General features: G+C 43.0%; 2 protein-coding genes across 12 annotated transcripts in view; one reads left to right on the forward strand and one right to left on the reverse strand.

The window, feature by feature from the left end:
• The window catches only part of AVIL (advillin), a 24,091-nt gene extending 15,365 nt beyond the window's left edge, over nucleotides 1-8,726 (forward strand). Inside the window, exons 14-18 of the mRNA XM_032173214.2 lie at nucleotides 2,538-2,960; nucleotides 3,848-4,036; nucleotides 4,979-5,047; nucleotides 6,264-6,389; nucleotides 8,174-8,726. Coding sequence (XP_032029105.1) covers nucleotides 2,538-2,960; nucleotides 3,848-4,036; nucleotides 4,979-5,047; nucleotides 6,264-6,389; nucleotides 8,174-8,287 — 921 coding nt within the window. The 3' untranslated portion in view covers nucleotides 8,288-8,726. The remainder of the gene's footprint in view (nucleotides 1-2,537; nucleotides 2,961-3,847; nucleotides 4,037-4,978; nucleotides 5,048-6,263; nucleotides 6,390-8,173) is intronic.
• Nucleotides 1-21,151, reverse strand: part of TSFM (Ts translation elongation factor, mitochondrial) — a 39,296-nt gene that overhangs the window by 16,476 nt on the left and 1,669 nt on the right. For 8 of the 11 annotated variants that reach the window (XR_009209233.1, XR_009209234.1, XR_009209231.1 and 5 more), the window contains exons 3-5: nucleotides 19,206-19,334; nucleotides 18,337-18,459; nucleotides 12,763-12,850 (exon numbers count right to left, since the gene is read on the reverse strand). Coding sequence is in view for 3 of the 11 variants with exons in the window: in XM_032173209.2 (XP_032029100.1) it covers nucleotides 9,583-9,989; nucleotides 12,763-12,850; nucleotides 18,337-18,459; nucleotides 19,206-19,334 (747 nt within the window). In the remaining 8 variants the exon portion in view is untranslated. Of the gene's footprint in view, nucleotides 1-2,874; nucleotides 3,642-9,428; nucleotides 9,990-12,762; nucleotides 12,851-18,336; nucleotides 18,460-19,205; nucleotides 19,335-21,151 lie in introns of those variants that run through there. The other 3 variants (XM_032173211.3, XM_032173209.2, XM_032173210.2) reach the window with 3 other exon arrangements.

Genomic DNA, 21,151 nt, shown 5'->3' on the forward strand with positions numbered 1-21,151 from the left:
TTGGGAGGCCGAGGCAGGCGGATCACGAGGTCAGGAGATCGAGACCATCCTGGCTAAAACAGTGAAACCGCATCTCTACTAAAAATACAAAAAAAATTAGCTGGGCGTGGCAGCGTGGGCCTGTAGTCCCAGCTATTCGGGAGGCTGAGGCAGGAGAATGGCGTGAACCCGGGAGGCGGAGCTTGCAGTGAGCTGAGATCGCACCACTGCACTCCAGACTCCAGCCTGGGCGACAGAGCGAGACTCCATCTCAAAAAAAAAAAAAAAAAAGAGTAGGCTGGAGCAGTCCTCAAAAAGAGAAGCCTTTTTCCTAAGGAATCTTCAAAAGGATCTCCAACATTCTCCACAATCAGACTCCAATTAGAAACTCACTGAAGGCCGGGCGCGGTGGCTCATGCCTATAATCCCAGCACTTTGGGAGGCCGAGGCGGGTGGATCACCTGAGGTTGGGAGTTCAAGACCAGCCTGACCAACATGGAGAAACCCGGTCTCTACTAAAAATACAAAATTAGCTGGGGTGGTGGCGCATGCCTATAATCCCAGCTACTCGGGAGGCTGAGGCAGGAGAATCGTTTGAACCCAGTAGGCGGAGGTTGCGGTGAGCCGAGATCACGCCATTGCACTCCATCCTGGGCAACAAGAGTGAAACTCTGTCTCAAAAAAAAAGAAACTCACTGAAAGCCCTGCTTACATCTAGCAGAAATCTCATAAACTTCTATGCAGATGGAGGCTGGATAATGACTTATCTTCTCATGTGAGTTTGGTGGACTCTAACAGACAGGCACTAATACAGAACAAAAACACAAAATATGATGTCAATTCATATTGCAACAGTGGATTAAAATGCACTAAGGCCAGGCGCAGTGGCTCACGCCTATAATCCCAGCACTTTGGGAGGCTGAGGCAGGTGGATCACCTGAGGTCAGGAGTTTGAGATCAGCCTGGCCAGCATGGTGAAACTCTGCCTCTACTAAAAATACAAAAAATTAGCTGGGCATGGTGGTGTGCGCCTGTAGTCCCAGCTACTCCAGAGGCTGAGGCACAAGAATTGCTTGAACCCGGCAGGTGGAGGTTGCAGTGAGCCAAGATTGCGCCACTGTACTCCAGCCTGGCCAACAGAGCGAGACTCCCTCTCAAAATAAAACAAAATGCACTAAAATTGTTTTACAAAAAAGAATTGAATAGGAAAAGATGCTTAACATTAGTCACTAGGAAGATGCAAATCAAAATCACAATGAGATAACCACTACACACATCTATTAGAATGGCTAAAAAAACTGACAACGTAAAATGTGAGCAACAATGCAGAGCAACAGGAATTTTCATGCATTGCTGGCAGGACTGCAAAATGGTACAGCTTCTGGAAAACATTTCGACAGTTTCAATTTTTTTTTTTTTTTGAAACAGAGTCTCGTTCTGTCACCCAGGATGGAGTGCAGTGGCATGATCTTGGCTCACTGCAACCTCTGCCTCCTGGGTTCAAGTGATTCTCCTGCCTCAGTCTCCTAAGTAGCTGGGATTACAGGCATGTGCCACCACACCCAGCTAATTGTTGTATTTTCAGTAGAGACGAGGTTTCGCCATGTTGTCCAGGCTGGTCTCCAACTCCTGACCTCAGATGATCCACCTGCCTCAGCCTCCCAAAGTGCTGGGATTACGGTGGGGATCCACCACATCCAGCTAACAGTTTCTTACAAAGTTAAACATACACTTATCGTATGATCCAGCAATCCTACTCCTGGGTATTTACTCAAGTAAAACAAAAAACTATCTTCACACAAAAACCTGTGCACAAATGTTTATAGCACCTTTATTCATAATCAGAAACAACCCAACTGGAAAATGGATAAACAAACAGTAGTACATCCACATGATGGAATACTACTCAGCAACAAAAAGGGATGAGCCGCTGGTAAACACAACAGAGATCTCATATGCATTCTGCTAAGAGAAAGAAGCCAGACCCAAAGGCTAAATATTGCATGACTCCACTTATAGCATTCTGGAAAAGGCAAAACTATAGTGATGGAGAATAGATTCATGGTTACCAGAGGTTAAAGATTCAGGGAGGCTTTGAATCCAAAGGGGTCGCAGCCCCAGATAATTTTGGGAGGGACTGAGGAAGAAACTGTTCTGTGCCTTTATTGTGGTGGTAGTAACATGATTCTGCTTGTCAAAATTCTTAGAATTGTATGTCAAAAGAGTATATTTTACTGTATGTACTTTTAAAAGTAAATTTAAATTTTTTCTCTAAAAAAAATCAAAAGTAGGTGCTTAAATTCCAACTGAAGCTGAAACAAAGGTGACTTTTGCCAACACCCACTGTGGGTTTCAAAGCCTAGTCCTGTTCTTTGCTCCACACTGTTTTCCTCGCCACTCCCCAGCACTAGAACAAACTTGTCTGTCTTCCCAGGCTGAGGGACTGTGGCTTGGTAGCTGATCCTGGCACACTGAGTTATTAGTCTCAGATGCTTTTCTTTCCACATCAAAGTGTCCCTGTGCAACTAACACCTGTGCTCTCCTCGCCCCACTCTCAGGGGTCTAGTGGGGATGAGCGGGCAATGGCTAAGGAGCTGGCCAGCCTTCTCTGTGATGGCAGCGAGAACACTGTGGCCGAGGGCCAGGAGCCGGCCGAGTTCTGGGACCTACTGGGAGGGAAAACTCCCTATGCCAATGATAAAAGGTATGGGAATACAGCCTCCCCCTCTTCTGGGCTCCCCCTGCCTGCCAGGCTTGTGAATTGCACAAAGGCTAAAACCTCAGTTTTAAAAACATTTCTAAGCAGCTCGGTGCCCTTAAATGGACTGTATTGCAGACTTCAGCAGGAAATCCTAGATGTCCAGTCCCGTCTCTTTGAATGTTCCAATAAGACTGGCCAATTCATTGTCACTGAGATCACAGACTTCACCCAGGATGACCTGAACTCCGGTGACGTGATGCTCCTAGATACCTGGGACCAGGTAAGACGCAGCTGCAGAACTCAGAACATGACAAAGACTCCCACAGTAAGGGTTGTTTTTGTGTAGTATCCCCACCCTAGAATAAACCCAGGGTAGCCCTGGACCATCCCCAGCTCAATCAAACTTTTGTCAGCAGTGACCAAAAGAAAGCCTGGGTTTTTTTTCCAGGGGTGATGTTTGAGAATGATGTTTGAAACTCACCATCCTGGGCATTTTCCCACCTGGCTTTGGAAAAATCCAGCCATCCTATCATCATTTTAATCTTAAGATCAATAGCAACGGACTCCACATGCAGAGGATATGGGCCTTTGGGGGAACAAAGGCAGTCAGTAGACTATTGTCATGGTCAAGTAAGAGCTACTGTGGGCCCACATAAGGGCAGCGGAGTAGGGATGGAGGGATGGTGACAGATTTGACAAATGCTTAGGAGGTAAAGTTGGTCAGCCCTGGTGACTCATTGGATATGGGGGGTTTCTAGGAAACTCCCAGGTTTCTGCCTTAGGTGACTAGATGGATACCACCTGTCAAAAGTGGAGACTCAGATCCAAGTTTAGTAAAGAAGAGCTACATCTTGAGGGTGTTATTTTTAAGGTACTTAGAGCAGTCAAGAGGAGGTGTTCTGCAAGAAGCTGGATTCAGGAAGCTGAAGTGCAGAGACAGCTCCAATTTGGAAAGGCAGATCTGGAAGACACACATAGCAATTAAAATGATAAACATCAAGCTGATTCTGGAAAAACTTTTCTCTGCTGAACAAATTAGGCTGAGAAAGTTTTCTGAAGCTGCGAATTGCTCACGAAAGAAAGGGGAAAGATAGGGTAACGTGTATGATCTAGTACTTAGTCCTTGGTATGAACACAGTAACAAACATTAAATCTCCACCATAACAGGTGTTCTTGTGGATTGGGGCTGAGGCCAACGCCACGGAGAAAGAGAGTGCCCTTGCCACAGCGCAGCAGTACCTGCACACTCACCCCAGCGGCCGAGATCCCAACACACCAATCCTGATCATTAAGCAGGGGTTTGAGCCTCCCACCTTCACAGGCTGGTTCCTAGCCTGGGACCCTAACATTTGGAGTGTAAGAAAAGAGAGTGGGGAGGCTCTAACTTCCTGCCAGGTAGCTCAGAACAGCTCAGTGGGCAGGAAGGTGGGGTACTGATTCACGGCTCAGTGAAACCAGACCTCCTTTCCCTACTCCCATCCCAGTCCCTGCCTTTTACTTTTCTCCTCTTTTTCACCTGCCACAGCAGTAAGTCCAGGTTGACAATTCACAGCAGGTCTCAGCAATAAGCAGTGTGAAGTATAGTTTATAAGGTGTATCCATACACATCATCTTTTTTATCTTTACAACGATCCTGATAGCCAGTAGAAGTATTGCTCCCTATTTTATTGATAAGGAAGCTAAGAGGATAAGTTATTTGTCTAAAGTCACAGTTAATCAACAGAAAGCCAGGTTTCCTGACTCCTAATCAACTTTTTTTTTTTTTTTTTAAACAGAATTTCGCTCTTGTTGCCCAGGCTGGAGTGTAATGGCACAATATCAGCTCACTGCGACCTCCACCTCCTGGGTTCAAGCGATTCTCCTGCGTCAGCCTCCCAAGTAGATGGGATTATAGGCATGCACCACCACGCCCAGCTAATTTTTGTATTTTTAGTAGAGATGGGGTTTCACCATGTTAGTCAGGCTGGTCTTGAACCCCTGACCTCAGGTGATCCACCCGCCTCGGCCTCCCAAAGTGCTGGGATTACAAGCGTGAGCCACCGTGCCTGGCCTTCAACTGCTCTTTCTTAAATCTTATAGGGAGGACTGAGGGGTTACCATCAAAGAATGTGCATTATGTTTAGGCACCTTTCAAGCCTGCATGGACCCAAAAGGGGGGATTTTCATTTTTACTTATCCTTGAAATGTCTTCTGACTCCCTGGCTCTTTTGCTTTTCCTGAAGACACAGACCAGACCTAAGATGTCCCTCCCCTATAAGAAAGACCTCATCCTGTGTTTTCTCTCTTTTTTCTTCTCAGGCAGGAAAAACATATGAACAATTAAAAGAAGAGCTGGGAGATGCTGCTGCTATCATGCGAATCACTGCTGTGAGTCGGGTTCGCTCTTGGGAGAAGCCAGCCACACGGGCAACCAGAGCCAGAGAACCCACAAATGCTACAGATGCTCATGGGCAAAACTCATGTCCTTAGTATTACCACAGTTGTCTGTTTTGATGTAAAGATTTTTGTAATCAATAGAAAAGCAGGTTTCAGAGCCAAGTTCCTTATTTTCCTGACTTCCAGATTTTCAAACAGACTTGCTGTTTAAAAACAACAAAAATGGGGCTGGGCACGGTGGCTCATGCCTGTAATCCCAGCACTTTGGGAGGCCACGGCGGGTGGATCACCTAAGGTCAGGAGTTTGAGACCAGCCTAATATGGTGAAACCCCGTCTCTACTAAAAATATAAAAATTTGCCGGGCATGGTGGCATGCACCTGTAGTCCCAGCTACTCGGGAGGCTGAGACAGGAGAATTGCTTGAACCCAGGAGGCGGAAGTTGCTGTGAGCTGAGATGGCGCCACTGCACTCCAGCCTGGGCAACAGAGCGAGAGTCCGTCTCAAAAAAACAACAACAAAAAATGAAAATTTGTTTTATTATTCAACTCTGCCATTTAGGAGCGATTAAAGTCATTGGCAGTATTTTTCAGAAATAAGCTTCTAACCCAAATGACATTTTTATTCGTTTCTGACAGTGAAGTCCACAGGAACTTAGGCCATTTACACCTATTTTAATGGTTAAAAGAAGTGGAGCCTCTGGCCAGGAATCCAGCAGTTCTTTAACCTCAGGAGGAGTGCATGGCACCAGGTGTTCAAACCATCTGGCAATTCTGTCCTTTGTGCTCTACAAACTCAGATTCCAAAGCTAATGTTGATGTAGTATCTTTAAATTGTATGTAAGTAGGACTACAACCTGAAGTCATTTAAAGGCTGGAAATGCAGAGCTAAATAAAAGTACCAAGAGAAGGTATGTGATCCCAATATTCAAATGAGATTCAGGCACAACATGTATGCCAAACTAGCTATACAGGACTTGCCTTGGACTTACTGAATCAGCTTTCCCAAGAACAACCCCCAAATCTGAGTATTTTCTATTCCCAGATGATTGTGACATGCAGCCAGGTTTGGGGAGCATTGTTATCAAAGATGATTACAGAGGGTGAAGTGGCATAAGTCAAAATGTTAAATATTATACACATTCAGAACTGTAACCACGCAGACAGCGAGGAGTCTTTTCCCTGTGCCTACATTCTTATCTTACCTAGGACATGAAGAATGCAACCCTCTCCCTGAATTCTAATGACAGTGAGCCAAAATATTACCCTATAGCAGTTCTGTTGAAAAACCAGAATCAGGAGCTGCCTGAAGATGTAGACCCTGCCAAAAAGGAGGTGAGTGGCTGAAGGAACTGTGTCTGTTGGAAGTGGAGCTCTCTGTGAGTAAAAAACTCAGTTCAGCAAATGGCCTAGGACAGTTCCGGCACGCTGTAGCCGCTTAATGGACATCTGAGCTACCCAGGAGCTCAAACCAAAAAAAACAGGGTTCTTTCTTGATTCTTTTCTCTCCACCTACATCAGTTTATCAGCTAGCTTCTGTTCACTCCTCTCCATCTCTCTGCTACTAGTCTAGTCCAGTTGTCATGGACTACTTACTACAATCCAACTGGCTTCCACCTGTTCCTACAATCCGTTCCCCACGCAACAGCCAAAGGGATCTTTAAAATATATGGCACTGCCCTGTTTAAAACACCTCGAATAGCTTCCCACTACATTTAAAAAAAGAATGTGAAGGCCTATACAATCTGGCCCCTGCCTAGCTCTCTGATTTCATTTCATATACCAATACCCTCATCACTCACCACCCTTCAGCTAGTACAGCGGCTGCTTTGCTGTTCCTTAAACATGCTTATTCCAGCCTTTGAGCCTTTACACTTGCTACTGCTCCTGCCTGAAAAAACGTCCTTCTCCCAAATCATCACAGCACCAGCACCTTCTCATCATGTAGGTCTCAGCCCTAATGTCACCTCCCCAGGGAGGCATTTCCTGACCACCCTAATACTGCTTCCCATACCCGTTCCAGTCCCTTTATACTTGTTCATTGCCTATTTCCCCCTCTAGTAATATCCTTAAAAGGAGGGACCTTTGTCTGTCTTGCTCACCATCATATTCTCAGCTTCTCTGCACCTACAACAGCGCCTAGCAGATAACAAGTATTCGTAAGTTTTGCTTGAATGAATTAACATATTTGAGTTAAAAGAATAAATTTCTTGGCCAGGCACGGTGGTAATACTAGCACTTTGGGAGGCTGAGGTGGGCAGATCACAAGGTCAGGAGTTCGAGACCGGCCTGGCCAATATGGTGAAACCCCGTCTCTACTAAAAATACAAAAATTAGCCGGGTGTGGTGGTGGGTGCCTATAGTCCCAGCTACTTGGGAGGCTGAGGGAGGAGAACTGCTTGAACCCAGGAGGCAGAGGTTGCAGTGAGCCGAGATTACGCCACTGTACTCCATCCTGGGCCACAAAGCAAGACTCTGTCTCGGAAAAAAAAAAAAAAAAAAAAAAGAATAAATTTCTTTTCCCCTTGAAGAAGTTGATGTGGGAACGGACTCTGGACTCGATTTCCCACAATGTCTTATCTAGCCAACTCAAGTATCTGGACTACAATTTTCTTGAAAGCAAAGCCCATATATTAATAATCTTTACTTGTATATAAATATTCAATAAATCATTAAGTAAATGTTTAGAAGTATTTTATGCTCAGTAAGATCCACCCGATCATGCATTTGAAAATTTCTGGGTAAAAATGGTAGTTACAGGCAGAAAACAAGGAAAACCATGGCTCAATTTAGTTCTTCATTCTGCCAAAATTTGATGTCTGTAATTCATCCTTAATACGTAACCCATTTATTGCCTTCTGGCAAGAAACTGGTGCTTGCTGGCACTATGAGAGCAGTGAATCCGGTAGGCTTCTGCCACAGGCCAAAATGGGACTCCCTGACCTGAAGAACACCTCTCCAATGAATAATTTAAATCTTTAACAGCCTTTCTCAGAAATTCATTCTACCTCCCTCTTCAAGGATCCACCTAGAACTCCCTCTTGCTCCGACTTTCTCAACTTCTGTTGGCAATGCTGTCATGTCTTCCTTCTAACTGGAAACTTTGTTTTCTCTCTTAGAATTACCTCTCTGAACAGGACTTTGTGTCTGTGTTTGGCATCACAAGAGGACAATTTGCAGCTCTGCCTGGCTGGAAACAGCTCCAAATGAAGAAAGAAAAGGGGCTTTTCTAAAGCAAGAAGGCCTATATCTATTGCAAGGCCACAGAAAAGAGCAGATAGTGCCAATATCAGGAAATAATTTATCCACCAATTTCTGCCTGACATTCAGCTACTTAATTTAGATATAATAGAGTCTGCAAATCACAGCATGTTCTCCATTTTTCTCATCCTTGCATTCCTTGCTTGTTATATACCTAAAATGTTAACCATATAGTTTTTGGGTTTTATGGCCCTCTAGCTAAAGTCTCAGCAGAAAGCACTAAAACTCCATAAATCTGGAGAAATCAAAAGAAAGAGAACCAAAAAACAATGCTTAAAATGTTTAATAACTTTATGTTTAATATTATACCGGGACCTAGCTTTGTTTTCAATTTGAAGATCATTATTTCTAAAATCTATTTAACCTGTAAATCATTGAAATCATATATACACTCCATAGGCAAAATCCAAATGCCCAGATCTGTAATGTGTCAAAGCATTTTTAACTTTTCAAATAAAGATACCTGTAATGAACAAATGGAGTTATTTTCAGTATTTTGGGTCTGCTTGTTATGGTGATTTTATGTTATACTGGAAGAAATGTTTCAGTACTGGGGAAGTAAAGAGGCAATGTTAAGTGAGCTCTCTGGGTAACTGGACTACTACTCTAATTTCTGTTTCTGGCACAAAAATGTCAAAATCTGCCTTATAGCTGGCCAGGAAACCTCAGTACCCACCCACCCACACATTATCCAAAAGAGAAATAGGGGCATGTGTTATTAATTTCATTAAATGAGGCTAGAACCAGTGTGTCTACCACTGCAGAGCGCCTTCAAAGCATACTACAATCACAAAGAAGAGAACCCACATTTTCCAGACAACTCTAGGTTTGAATCAATAATCCCAAAGAAATCCATGTGGCAGAAGTAATATAACTAGGGAGGTTCCGAGGCAGAAGCATGGTCCACAGTGTCGCAAAGCAAAAACAGAACAAAAGAGTTCTATGTCATAAAAGGTGTAAGACAGAACATGTAAGTTAGAAATTTCACAAATACCATAATAAATCTATGTTGAAGGGAGCAGCAGTATTGTTGATGCCTGTTCTCCAAGACACTATCACGTCAATAAGGCCTGCCTATTGTTTTTGAAAGGCACAGAAAAGCTAAATCCAGTATTATGCAAACAAGGAAAAAATTATTTTTATTATATAACTATTTAATAATTTTACCCATGCATTCTCGGTCTGAAGAGGCTTGGGAAATATCCTTTTTGTAATGATATCCAGAGCTATAAATAAATATTCCTCCTGGGCCAAAAGTCTCTGGAACCTACTCAGTTTCTGCTGCCTCTTCACCTTCTCCACATTCAAACCGCACAAAGTCTACTACCGACACCCCCTGAGGCTGCACATACTGCCCCAAGGTAATGGAGGGATCCAGCAAGTACGGCTGGGACAGCATCTTAGTCTCTGCCTCTCCCCCAGGCTCATCGTCCAGGGAGCCAACAGAGAGGGGGGCCATGCCCACCACATGCTGCCCAAGGCGGCGGCCAACGTCTTCAAGGTTTGTTTTCTGTTCAGACGTCTCACAGATGACCAGGGCCCCATACTTCCCCAGCACCAGGTTGTGAAGTGAGGGACTCTGCATTGCTCCGTGGACATAAGAGCCAACGTAGAACCCAGATGGCACCTTCACCCATGCAGCTCGTTTAAGAATCATGTTTTCTCCCAGTTTTCCTATTAAAAAAAGCAAAAACAAAAAACCAACAAGCCAACAAATTGTGATGTCTGTGATGGTACCAAAATATGCACAGAAGAGGCCCAGTTTGGAAGACAGTCCCTTTGCATTTACACAGGATATACAGTAAGATGAAGAGATACCATTTTCAGTTTTTGTATAAAGAGGAAAAGGGGTATGGGGCGGGGGAGCGGGAGTGGGGGAAGTGAAGAATACCTTTATGAAGCACCAACTATATGCCAGGCACTCTGGTACTTAAAAACAGGCCAGGTGTGGTGGCTCACGTCTGTAATCCCAGCACTTTGGGAGGCTGAGGCGGGTGGATCACCTGAGGTCAGGAGTTCAAGACCAGCCTAGCCAACATGGATGAAACCCTGTTTCTACCAAAAATACAAAAATCAGCTGGGCATGGTGGTGTGCACCTGTAATCCCAGCTAATCGGGAGACTGAGGCAGGAGAATCACTTGAACCCAGGAAGCGGAGGTTGCAGTGAGCTGAGATCGTACCATTGCACTCCATCCTGGGAACAAGACTCTCTCTCCAAAACAAAAAACAAAAAACAAACAAACATAGGTTGTGGTGACACAAGTATGTGTGACTCAGGTCCCAGTTCTGCCTCTTTACTGACTATATGACCTTGGGCAAGTGACTCAATGACATAATCTCATTTACTAAATTTATCAAGCCTTTGTTTCCTCACCTTTAAAATAGAGATGAGACCACCTACCTTTCAGGGTTTTGGGGAGAAATAAATAATATATGTAAAAGCAGCCGGGCGCGGTGGCTCACGCCTGTAATCCCAGCACTTTGGGAGGCCGACGCAGGCAGATCACCTGAGGTCGCGAGTTCGAGACCAGCCTGACCAACATGGAGAAATCCCGTCTCTACTAAAAAATACAAAAAATTGGCCAGGCATGGTGGCACATGCCTGTAATCCCAGCTACTCGGGAGGCTGAGGCAGGCGAATCGCTTGAACCTGGGGGGCAGAGGTTGCAGCAAGCGAGATCATGCCATTGCACTCCAGCCTGGGCAACCAGAGTGAAGCTCTATCCCCCCGGAAAAAAAATATATATATATAAAGCATTAACTAGGGCCAGGCGCGGTGGCTCATGCCTGTAATCTCAGCACTTTGGGAGGCCAAGGTGGGCGGATCACAAGGTCAGGAGATCGATACCATCCTGGCTAACACAGTGAAACCCTGTCTCTACTAAAAATACAAAAAATTAGCCAGGCGTGGTGGCGGGCACCTGCAGTCCCAGCTATTCGGGAGGCTGAGGCAGGAGAATGGCGTGAACCCGGGAGGCGGAGCTTGCAGTGAGCCGAGATTGTGCCACTGCACTCCAGCCTGGGCAACAGAGCAAGACTCCGTCTCAAAAAACATAATAATTAATAAATAAATAAATAAAGCATTAACTATAGTATCTGGCACATAGCACTCAAATGCTAGCTACTATTACAATAAGCTTAGTCTTAGAGAACTTAGGTAACCCACCCAGTAACACAAGGCAGAGTTAGAATTAAAACTCAGATCTGACTTCAAGGCAATTAAGTGCTTTTTCCCACCGTCCTGAATACTCCATAACTGACACAGACAACTCCTGATCATCCCTTCTATCCGGAAAAAGTCCACAGCTCAAAGCTCCATGTCATCGGATAGTTTCAATTTCTTCTCATCAAAAACAGAAAAGATAACACTGTCAGTTATTTATGAGAACCATAAACAGATTGTAACTAATTTTTCCCCTTTCTCTCAGGATGTTATTCTCTTCTAAAAGAAGTCCAAATAAGCCAAAAGGTAGAAAGGGGTAGGAGAATAAATGAAAGGTTCTGTATAAGTATGCCTGGATTAGCCATAGTCACATCTAAAACTCATGAAAAAGGAGAATCCAGAAACCAAAAGAAATTTTAAAATAGCTCAAAGCATATACCCAATAGTTAATTCCCAGAAACTGACAAGGCTGAAACACCCAGCTCTTCCAGAATTTCTTAATAAGCCTCATACACAGCTGTCTGCCTGGTTTCTCACCCATGACTCATGGAAACATCATAGATAATACAAGATGACCTGATAAAAACGGAATTGATGCCTTGACTGGAAACTTCAGATGAGTAGTAAATTCCCAGCAAGCTCCAACCCTTCCCTACCACCCTCCCTCCATCAAGGATACTTAGGAAGAAAGCAAGATCCCTGCTAGTCCCACCACAATGATCCAGATATGGTTCCTATAGCCAACAGGCTCTAAAAGCATGTATCTTTACAAATTCACAACCAGATTTTTTGAAAAGAAAGATCAAATTCCTAAAATAATGCTCCTCAATTGTCCTGCCACCTTTTATAAAGAAGAGGAAATAATCTTTAATGTACTATTTTCCCTACAGCATATACTAAAGTACTCAGCTGGAAGTCAAAATGCCATCTCTGCCTAAAGACATGCTTTGTTTTGTTGGCACAGTGATGCAAACAGCCAAAACCCGTGAGATTTTGGATACAAGTCTAAATTCTTTTAAGGAATTTAGAAATTCTGATGACCCCGGGACTCCGTTTCCCTAGATATAACAATTGGTTAGAGCTTGGCAATGGGACTTCCTCCAGCAGCGTATGAGCTCTTTAAGATGCCTAATGTTCCCTAACATCTAACACACAAACCACTTCTCACATTCGTATCATCTGACCCTTGTAGGCACATGATTCTTGACCTGGATTTGGAGGAACAAGGTAAGAAGAGATCCAGTCCCTAATTTCCAGTTTCCAGAACCTTTACAAATACTCACCAATTGCTAAAGCCAACTGATCCTTGAGTGAGCCTTCTCTGTCAGGCCCAGCTGGAAGTCCAGAAAGCTCAGAGGAATTCAAGAAACCCTAAGTGCACGAAGAAAACAAACATGAACTGATTCTGTACAGAATTCAAACTATCAAAATAATAGGCAAAAATAGTTGATTTCTAAGAAAATTATTGGCCAGGCATGGTGGCTCATGCCTGTAATCCCAACACTTTGGGAGGCCGAGGAGGGCGGATCACCCGAGGTCAGGAGTTCGAGACCAGCCTGGCAAACGTGGTGAAACCCTGTCTCTAATAAAATACAAAAATTAGCTGGGCATGGTGGCACACGCCTGTAATCCCAGCTACTGGGGAGCCTGAGGCACGAGAATCGCTTGAACCTGGGAGGCAGAGGTTGCAGTGAGCTGAGATTGTGCCAATGCACTCCAGCCTGGGAAACAGAGTTGAGACTCCATCTCAAAAAAAAAGAAAAAGAAAACATTAAGACAACTGAGTGTAGACAATATTTTCATTAAGCCAAGAATGTTAAAAGTGGTAACAGTTCCATCTTTATAAACATTTTATTCTATCACTGCACCACCCCCAATTACATTCCACTCTCAACCTCCAGCCTAACTTCCTAGAATGTAATTTCCTAGAAATCAAGAACAATTATTTTCTTTTTCTTTTAAATATAGAGATGGGGTTTCCCTATGTTGCTCAGGCTGGTCTTGAACTCTTAGCTTAAGAGATCCTCCTGCTTCAGCCTCCCAAAGTGTTGGGATTACAGACGTAAGCCACTGCACCTAGCCAAGAACAGTATTTTCTTTTTTTTGAGATGGGGTCTCGCTCTGCCGCCCAGGCTGGAGTGCAGTGGCATGATTTCGGCTTACTGCAACCTCCACCTCCCGGGTTCAAGAGATCCTCCTGCCTCGGCCTCCCAAGTAGATGGGACTACAGGCATGCACCACCATGCCTGGCAAATTTTTATATCTTTTTTAGTGGAGACAGGGTTTCACCATGTCGGCCAGGCTGGTCTTGAACTCCTGACCTCAAGTGATCCACCTGCTTCAGCCTCCCAAAGTGCTAGGATTACAGGCATGAGCCACTGTGCCTGGCCAAGAACAATATTTTCGTAAAATCATAAAATGTTAGAGCTAGATTTGCACATTTTTGATGGGAATGCAAAATGGTACAAATCCAATGGTGTGAAATTGTAGTATCTAATAAAACTACATATGCATTTATCCTTTGACCCTGAAATCCTATTTCTAGGAATTAACCTTAATGATATACTTTCAATAATACTGCACAAGATTATTCATTGAACAAGTATTTCTAATCATAAAATTTTAAAAACAGCCTAAATGCCCAAACATAGGAGGAGATTAGTTAAACTATAGCACATCCACACAACAGAATACTATGTAGTTGGAAAAAATAAAAAGGATGACCTTCATGAATTGCTATGGAGTATTTCCAGGATATATTATTAAGTGAAAAAGGCAATTTATAAGTGTACATGCATATCATACTACTATTTGTGCAACAAAGAACTATTTGCATAAATATGCTTATTTTTGCAAAAAGAAATACTGAAAGGATAACCACAATCCAATGACACTGGTTATCTAAATAAAGGGATGAATGGGAACGGGGTAGAAGGGAGAGAAGCAGTAATACTTCTCTGAGTATACTTTTTTTTTTTTTTGACAGTTTTAACTTTGAGGACTTTCTTAATGTATTTTATGTATTCAAAAATAAAAGTAAACCTGGCCGGCCAGGCGCGGTAGCCCACGCCTGTAATCTCAGCACTTTGGGAGGCTGAGGCGGGTGGATCATCTAAGGTCAGGAGTTCGAGACCAGCCTGGCCAACATGGTGAAACCCCATCTCTACTAAAAATACAAAAATTAGCCAGGTGTGGTGGCGGGCACATATAATCTCAGCTATTCAGGAGGCTGAGGCAGGAGAATCACTTGAACCCAGGAGGCGGTGGCTGCAGTGAGCTGAGATCATGCCATTGCATTCTGGCCTGGGTAATGAGAGTGAAACTCCAACTTAAAAAAAAAAATCTGGCCCAGTGCCATGGCTCATGCCCATAATCCCAGCACTTTGGGGAGGCCAAGTCAGGCAGATCACTTGAAGCCAGGAGTTTGAGACCAGCCTGGCCAATATGGTGAAACCTCATCTCTATTAATATAAAAAAGATTTAAAAAACAAACAAATAAAAAACCCCAAAGTGCTGAGATTACAGGCATGAGCCACTGTGCCCAGCCAAAAAAAAAAAACACACACATTTAAAAACTAAAATTAAATCAACACATATTTGGGGTGAAAATAAATATTGACTACAAAGAGATATAAAACTATATTTCAAATGAGTAACATAACCTCACAGAAGGAAAAAAAAAAATCCAAGTAACTAAACAGTCATTTGACCATCTAACTTCAATGTAAAGACAAAAAGAACTACAAATAAATCTTGAACTCCTTAGTAGTTTTGTTATTTGCAGTGGTCAGGGGTAGCAATTCTGAAACAATTTTGTATATATATTGTAACACTTAGTACATATGAGTACATAAGTAAAAATAGTAAACATATTGAAGTTGCTATGAAAAAGGAAGGATTGAACCACACGCACACAGCACATACACCTGCACTGTCTGCTGAAAGAACAAATGACATTCCAGTAGAAATCAGCACACCTGGACGGGCGTGGTGGCTCACGCCTGTAATCCCAGCACTTTGGGAGGCCGAGATGGGTGGATCATGAGGTCAGGAGTTCAAGACCAGCCTGGCCAACATGGTGAAACCCTGTCTCTACTGAAAATACAAAAATTAGCTGGGTAGGGTGGCACGTGCTTGTAATCCCAGCTACTCGGGAGGCTGAGGCAGGAGAATTGCTTGAACCGGGACCCGGGAGGCAGAGGTAGCAGTGAGCCAAGATCACGCCACTGCACTCCAGCCTGGGCTACAGAGCAACACTGTCTCAAAAAAAAAAAAAAAAAAAAAAAGAAATCAGCACACCTAATATTCAAATCTTGGTTTCTAAAAACCATTCCCCAACTAAAAAGGACCAGGACTCCTTGAAGAAGTGGCCCATTCCACAGTTGGGGAAAGGAAAGTATGACATAAACCCAAAAGATAAGAACAAACAAAAAAGCCAAAAAGTAAGAAAATACTCAGAAAATAATAAGGACATATCAAAGGACATTAGAGTCAGCTTGCATTGGTCAAATTCGCAGATAATTTGAGCATCAAAATGAATAATGAGTTACAACTTATTGTATAACATAAGAACCCATGAGTCAATGTTAGTGCTGAATAAATCACTAATAAAAAGGAGAAGGGAAATTTCTTTCTAATAGTAGAATGACAACTATTAAAACTAACATATTTTGGCCGGGTGCAGTGGCTCACGCCTGTAATCCCAGCACTTCAGGAGGCCGAAGCGGGCAGATTACCTGAGGTCAGGAGTTCAAGACCAGCCTGACCAACATGGCAAAACCCCGTTTCTACTAAAAACACAAAAAAATTAGCCGGAAGTAGTAATGCATGCCTGTAATCCTAGCTACTCAGGAGGCTGAAGCATGAGAATCGCTCGAACCTGGGAGGTGAAGGTTGCAGTGAGCCAAGATCACGCCACTGCACTCTATCTCAAAAAAAAAATTCCTAAATGTGATCACTGTCCTGTGGTTATATAAGAATGTCCTTGTTTTTACAAGATAACATGCTGAAGGAATAAAGGGTCCTGATGTCTGCAACATACTTACAAAAAGATTTTTTTTTAAACAGTGATGATGGCCGGGCGCAGTGGCTCACACCTGTAATCCCAGCACTTTGGGAGGCCCAGGTGGGCAGATCACCTGAGGTCAGGAGTTCAAGACCAGCCTGGCCAACATGGTGAAACCCCCATCTCTACAAAAATACAAAAAAAATTAGCTGGGCATGATGGCAGGTGCCTGTAATCTCAGCTACTTGAGAGGGGAGGTGGAAGAATCACTTGAACCAGGAGGGAGAGGTTGCAGTGGGCGAGATGGCACCATTGCACTCCAGCCTGGGTGACAGAGAGACTCCATCTCAAAAAAAAAAAAAAAAAAAAACAAAAAAACAAAGCGATGATAACATGTATATAAAAAGTGACAGGGCCAGATGTAGTGACTCAAGCCTATAATCCCAACACTTTGGGAGGCCAAAGTAGGTGGATTTCTTGAGCCCAGAGGTTTTAGACCAGCCTGGGCAAGATGGCAAGACTGCCTCTATAAAAAACTTAAAAATGAGCCTGGCATGGTGGTGTGCACATGTAGTCCCAGCTACTCAGGAGTCTGAGGTGGGAAGATCACTTGAGCCCAGGAATTTGAGGCAGCAGTAAACAATGATTGTGCCACCGCACTCCAGCCTGAGCGACAGAGCAAGATTTTGTCTCAAAAAACAAAAACAAAAGAGTACACTGGTGTTTACTGGCAAAATCAAAGCTAAAATTTCTAGTTCAAGTGACTTACCTACTCAATACAATTTAAAAAAATAATCTCAACATTGTTTTCCATATGACTATGTAATGCCAATAATAATTATTGTTTACCAAGACATCTCAAGAGAAGGATAAAGAAGATAAAAAAAAGTTGGTAATAAACTCAAAAAAATTACTGTGAGTGGTTGGTTCATTTTTGTCTTGGCAATAAGGCTGAGTCAAAGACAGAATGACATAATTCCTTTCCTTGATCCCTCTATGGATAAGAATATGCTTATTTTCCTAAACTGTGTCTTTTCCAATCTCTCTTTTTTTTTTTTTCTGAGACGGAGTTTTGCTCTTGTTGCCCAGGCTGGAGTACAACAGCTCACTGCAACTTCCACCTCCCCGGTTCAAGCTTCAACTTCCTGCTTCAACTTCCTGAGTAGCTGGGATTCTCCTGCTTCAACTTCCTGAGTAGCTGGGATTATAGGCATGCGCCACCACGCCCAGCTAATTTTGTATTTTTAGTAGAGACGGGTTTCTCCATGTTGGTCAGCCTGGTCTTGAACTCCCGACTTCAGGTGATCCGCCTGCCTCCGCCCCCCAAAGTGCTGGGATTACAGGGGTGAGCCACCACACCCGGCTCCAATCTCTTTATTTAGAAATCCTTTCCTAAGACCATTCCAAATTTCTGAACACAAAGCCTCAAATGGCTTCACTTGATCTGGCTAACTCCATTTCACTGGCATGTATGCATTCATTCATTCATTCATTCATTCATCTGACAAAGATTTATTGAGCTCCAACTAAGTAGTGGGCCCAATTCTCTTTCACCAGAGATACAACAGTGAAAAGACAAATTCCTTGCCTCATAAAGCTTACATTCTATTACAGAAGACAGACAACATACAGATAAATTAAAATGTAATATATAAGCACCGTAATAAAAAATTTTAAATGAAGCATGACACAGGGATATAGCAACAGGAGAAGGGTAATCCTATGCAAAGAGATAGCATTTGAGCAGAGATGTGAAGTAACAGAATGAGACATGAGAATGTCTAAAATAGGAACAGCAAAGACCCAAAGAGGAGAGCAAATTCAGCACACTAGAGACAAACCCCAAACTTACTTTACTGTATGTAGAGAGTTGATCCTTTAGGCTCTGACAATGCATCATGGTTCCAAGGGCTACTTGCTGGACCAACTGTTGAAATTTTAAATTTCTGGAAACAAAATCCGTCTCACAGTTTACCTGTGGGAACAAATTGATATAGCTGTATAAGCTGTTTAATGATAATTTCCAAAAGTGCCTTAAGGCTGGAGAGTAAATCAAGATACTGATAGAATAAGCTACAGACTCAACAGAAAAAAAATGACTCCAAAATTTTAAAGCTACAGTTCCTCTCCTAGCCTGAAACAGAATGAAGTGATTCATGTTGGGCCAGTGAGTTAGCAATAGCCTGTATATTCAGAAGATGGTTCAATAATGTCCTGAAGGACTCACCACAAGTTCACCACTTACCTATGTCTGGACACCATCACCTCATTCTCCAGCCATCCCAACTCCAAACCACTTATGCTATTATCTTGTTTATCCCCATCGCTCACTCTAAACTACTCCACATCTGACTCTTCACCAATTATGGCACCCAAACCTCCTCTAAAATACCTACTCTCTATTCAGCAACAATTAATATAATTAACTTTGTAATGTAACTGTTCCAGGAAACAATCAGTGACAAGGGGTAAGGCTGCACCAGACTCACATTCAGGAGTAATATTCTAGACTGCCAGGCCATTTCTCATCAACACACCAGGACATTTCTATACTTAAACGAATTCGTAACTAATACCCGAGGTTTCATGAGTTCAAGTTCAGCTACCCTTTATGGTTCTTAAACAGATCTCTTCTTCAACAACAGGCCCCTTTAGGGCCTACTACAAGCTTTACACCCAAGGGACAGCTGTTCTCGGTATCTAGAATTTCCAACAATTCACCTCTACTAATACAGTTGTGTTTCCTTCCTGCAACAGCCCAATCAGGCCTTCTTTGGTCTTCCTCCCTTGGAGCTTGGCAGCTTTGCTCCAGCCCTCCTTCTGGGCCTCCTTGTGGAGCCAGATCTCTGCCTATAAATTGAGAAGAAAAAGAGCAGACAACAAAGTCACAGAATTTAGAACTAAATGTAGTTCTAAGATATGCTCAGGTTTCCTGATTCTCTAAATTCTCTAACAGAAACTAAAGTAATCTATCATTTACTGGCAGTCTACCACTAAACCAAATACCAGGTATTATTATAACTGGTGCCTTGGATGAATTTAATCTTCACAACAACCCTATGGGGCACACAGTTGTATTTTCTTTATACAGTTATGCACCACATAACGATATTTCAGACAATGACGGACTGCATATATGATGATGGTCCCTAAGATTATAATGGAGCTGAAAAATTCCTATTGTCTAGTGACACTGTAGTCCTCCTAACCTTGTAGGGCAACATATTACCTACATGTTTGTGGCAATGCTAGTGTAAAGAAAATTTCTGTGCTGCCAGTCCTATTAAAGTATAGCACATACAATTATATACAGTACATGATACTTGAAACAATAGTGAACAACTATGTTACTGGCTTATGTATTTATTATAATATATATACTGTATTGTTATTTTAAAGTGTACTCCAACTTATAAACTACTCGGATGGCTGAATCTCTGGAATCTGGGAGGTGGAGGTTGCAGTGAATCAAGATCAATCGCACCACTGCACTCCAGCCTGGGTGACAAGGTGAGACTCTGTCTCAAAAAAATAAAAAATAAAAAAAGTTAACAGTAACACAGCTTCAAGGCAGGTCCTTCAAGAGGTAGTCCAGAAAAAAACATTGTTATCATAGGAGATGACAGGTCCATGCCCTTTACTGCCCCTGAAGACCTTCCAGCAGGACAAGATGTGAAAGTGGAACACAGTGTTAATGATGATCCCACTCCTGTGTAGGCCTAGGCTAATGTATGTGTCTGTGTCTCCATTTTTAACAAAACAATTTTTTAAGTTAAAAAAAAGTTTTGGCCAAGTGCGGTGGCTCATGCCTGTAATCCCAGCACTTTGGGAGGCCGAGGCGGGCGGATCACAAGGTCAGGAGATCGAGACCATCCTGGCTAACACAGTAAAACCCTGTCTCTATTAAAAATACAAAAAATTAGCTGGGCGTGGTGGCAGGCACCTGTAGTCCCAGCTACTCAGGAGGCTGAGGCAGGAGAATGGCATGAACCTGAGAGGCGGAGCTTGCAGTAAGCCATGATCGTGCCACTGCACTCCAGCCTGGGGGACAGAGCAAGAAAGACTCTGTCTCAAAAAAAAAAAGATATTTCGATAAAAACAAGTTTAATTTTTTTTTTTTTTTGAGACGGAGCTTCACTCTTAGTTGCCCAGGCCGGAGTGCAATGGTGCGATCTTGGCTCACCACAACCTCCGCCTCCCGGGTTCAAGTGATTCTCTTGCCTCAGCCTCCCGAGTAGCTGGGATTACAGGCCCTCGCCACGACACCTGGCTAATTTTATATTTTTTTAGTAGAGATGAGGTTTCTCCATGTTGGTCAGGCTAGTCTCGAACTCACAGCCTCAGGTGATCCACTTGCCTCGGTCTCCCGAAGTGCTGAGATTACAGGCATGAGCCACCGCGCCCAGCCAAAAAAAGTTTAAAATTTTAAAAACAGAAAAAAGCTCATAGAAAAAACGCATGAAGAAAAATATTTTGGTACAGCTGTACAATATGTGTTTTACGCTGTTATTACAAAAGAGTCCAAAAGTTTAAAACATGTTAAAAGTTTATAAAATAAAAATGTTACATTAACCTAAGGTTAACTTATTATCGAAGAAAAAAATTTCTTATAAATTTAACGTAGCCTATGTGTACTGTTTTAACGTCTACTGTAGTGTACCATAGTG

Source organism: Hylobates moloch, unplaced genomic scaffold (genome assembly GCF_009828535.3).
Source record: "Hylobates moloch isolate HMO894 unplaced genomic scaffold, HMol_V3 SCAFFOLD_13, whole genome shotgun sequence".
NCBI lineage: Eukaryota > Metazoa > Chordata > Mammalia > Primates > Hylobatidae > Hylobates > Hylobates moloch.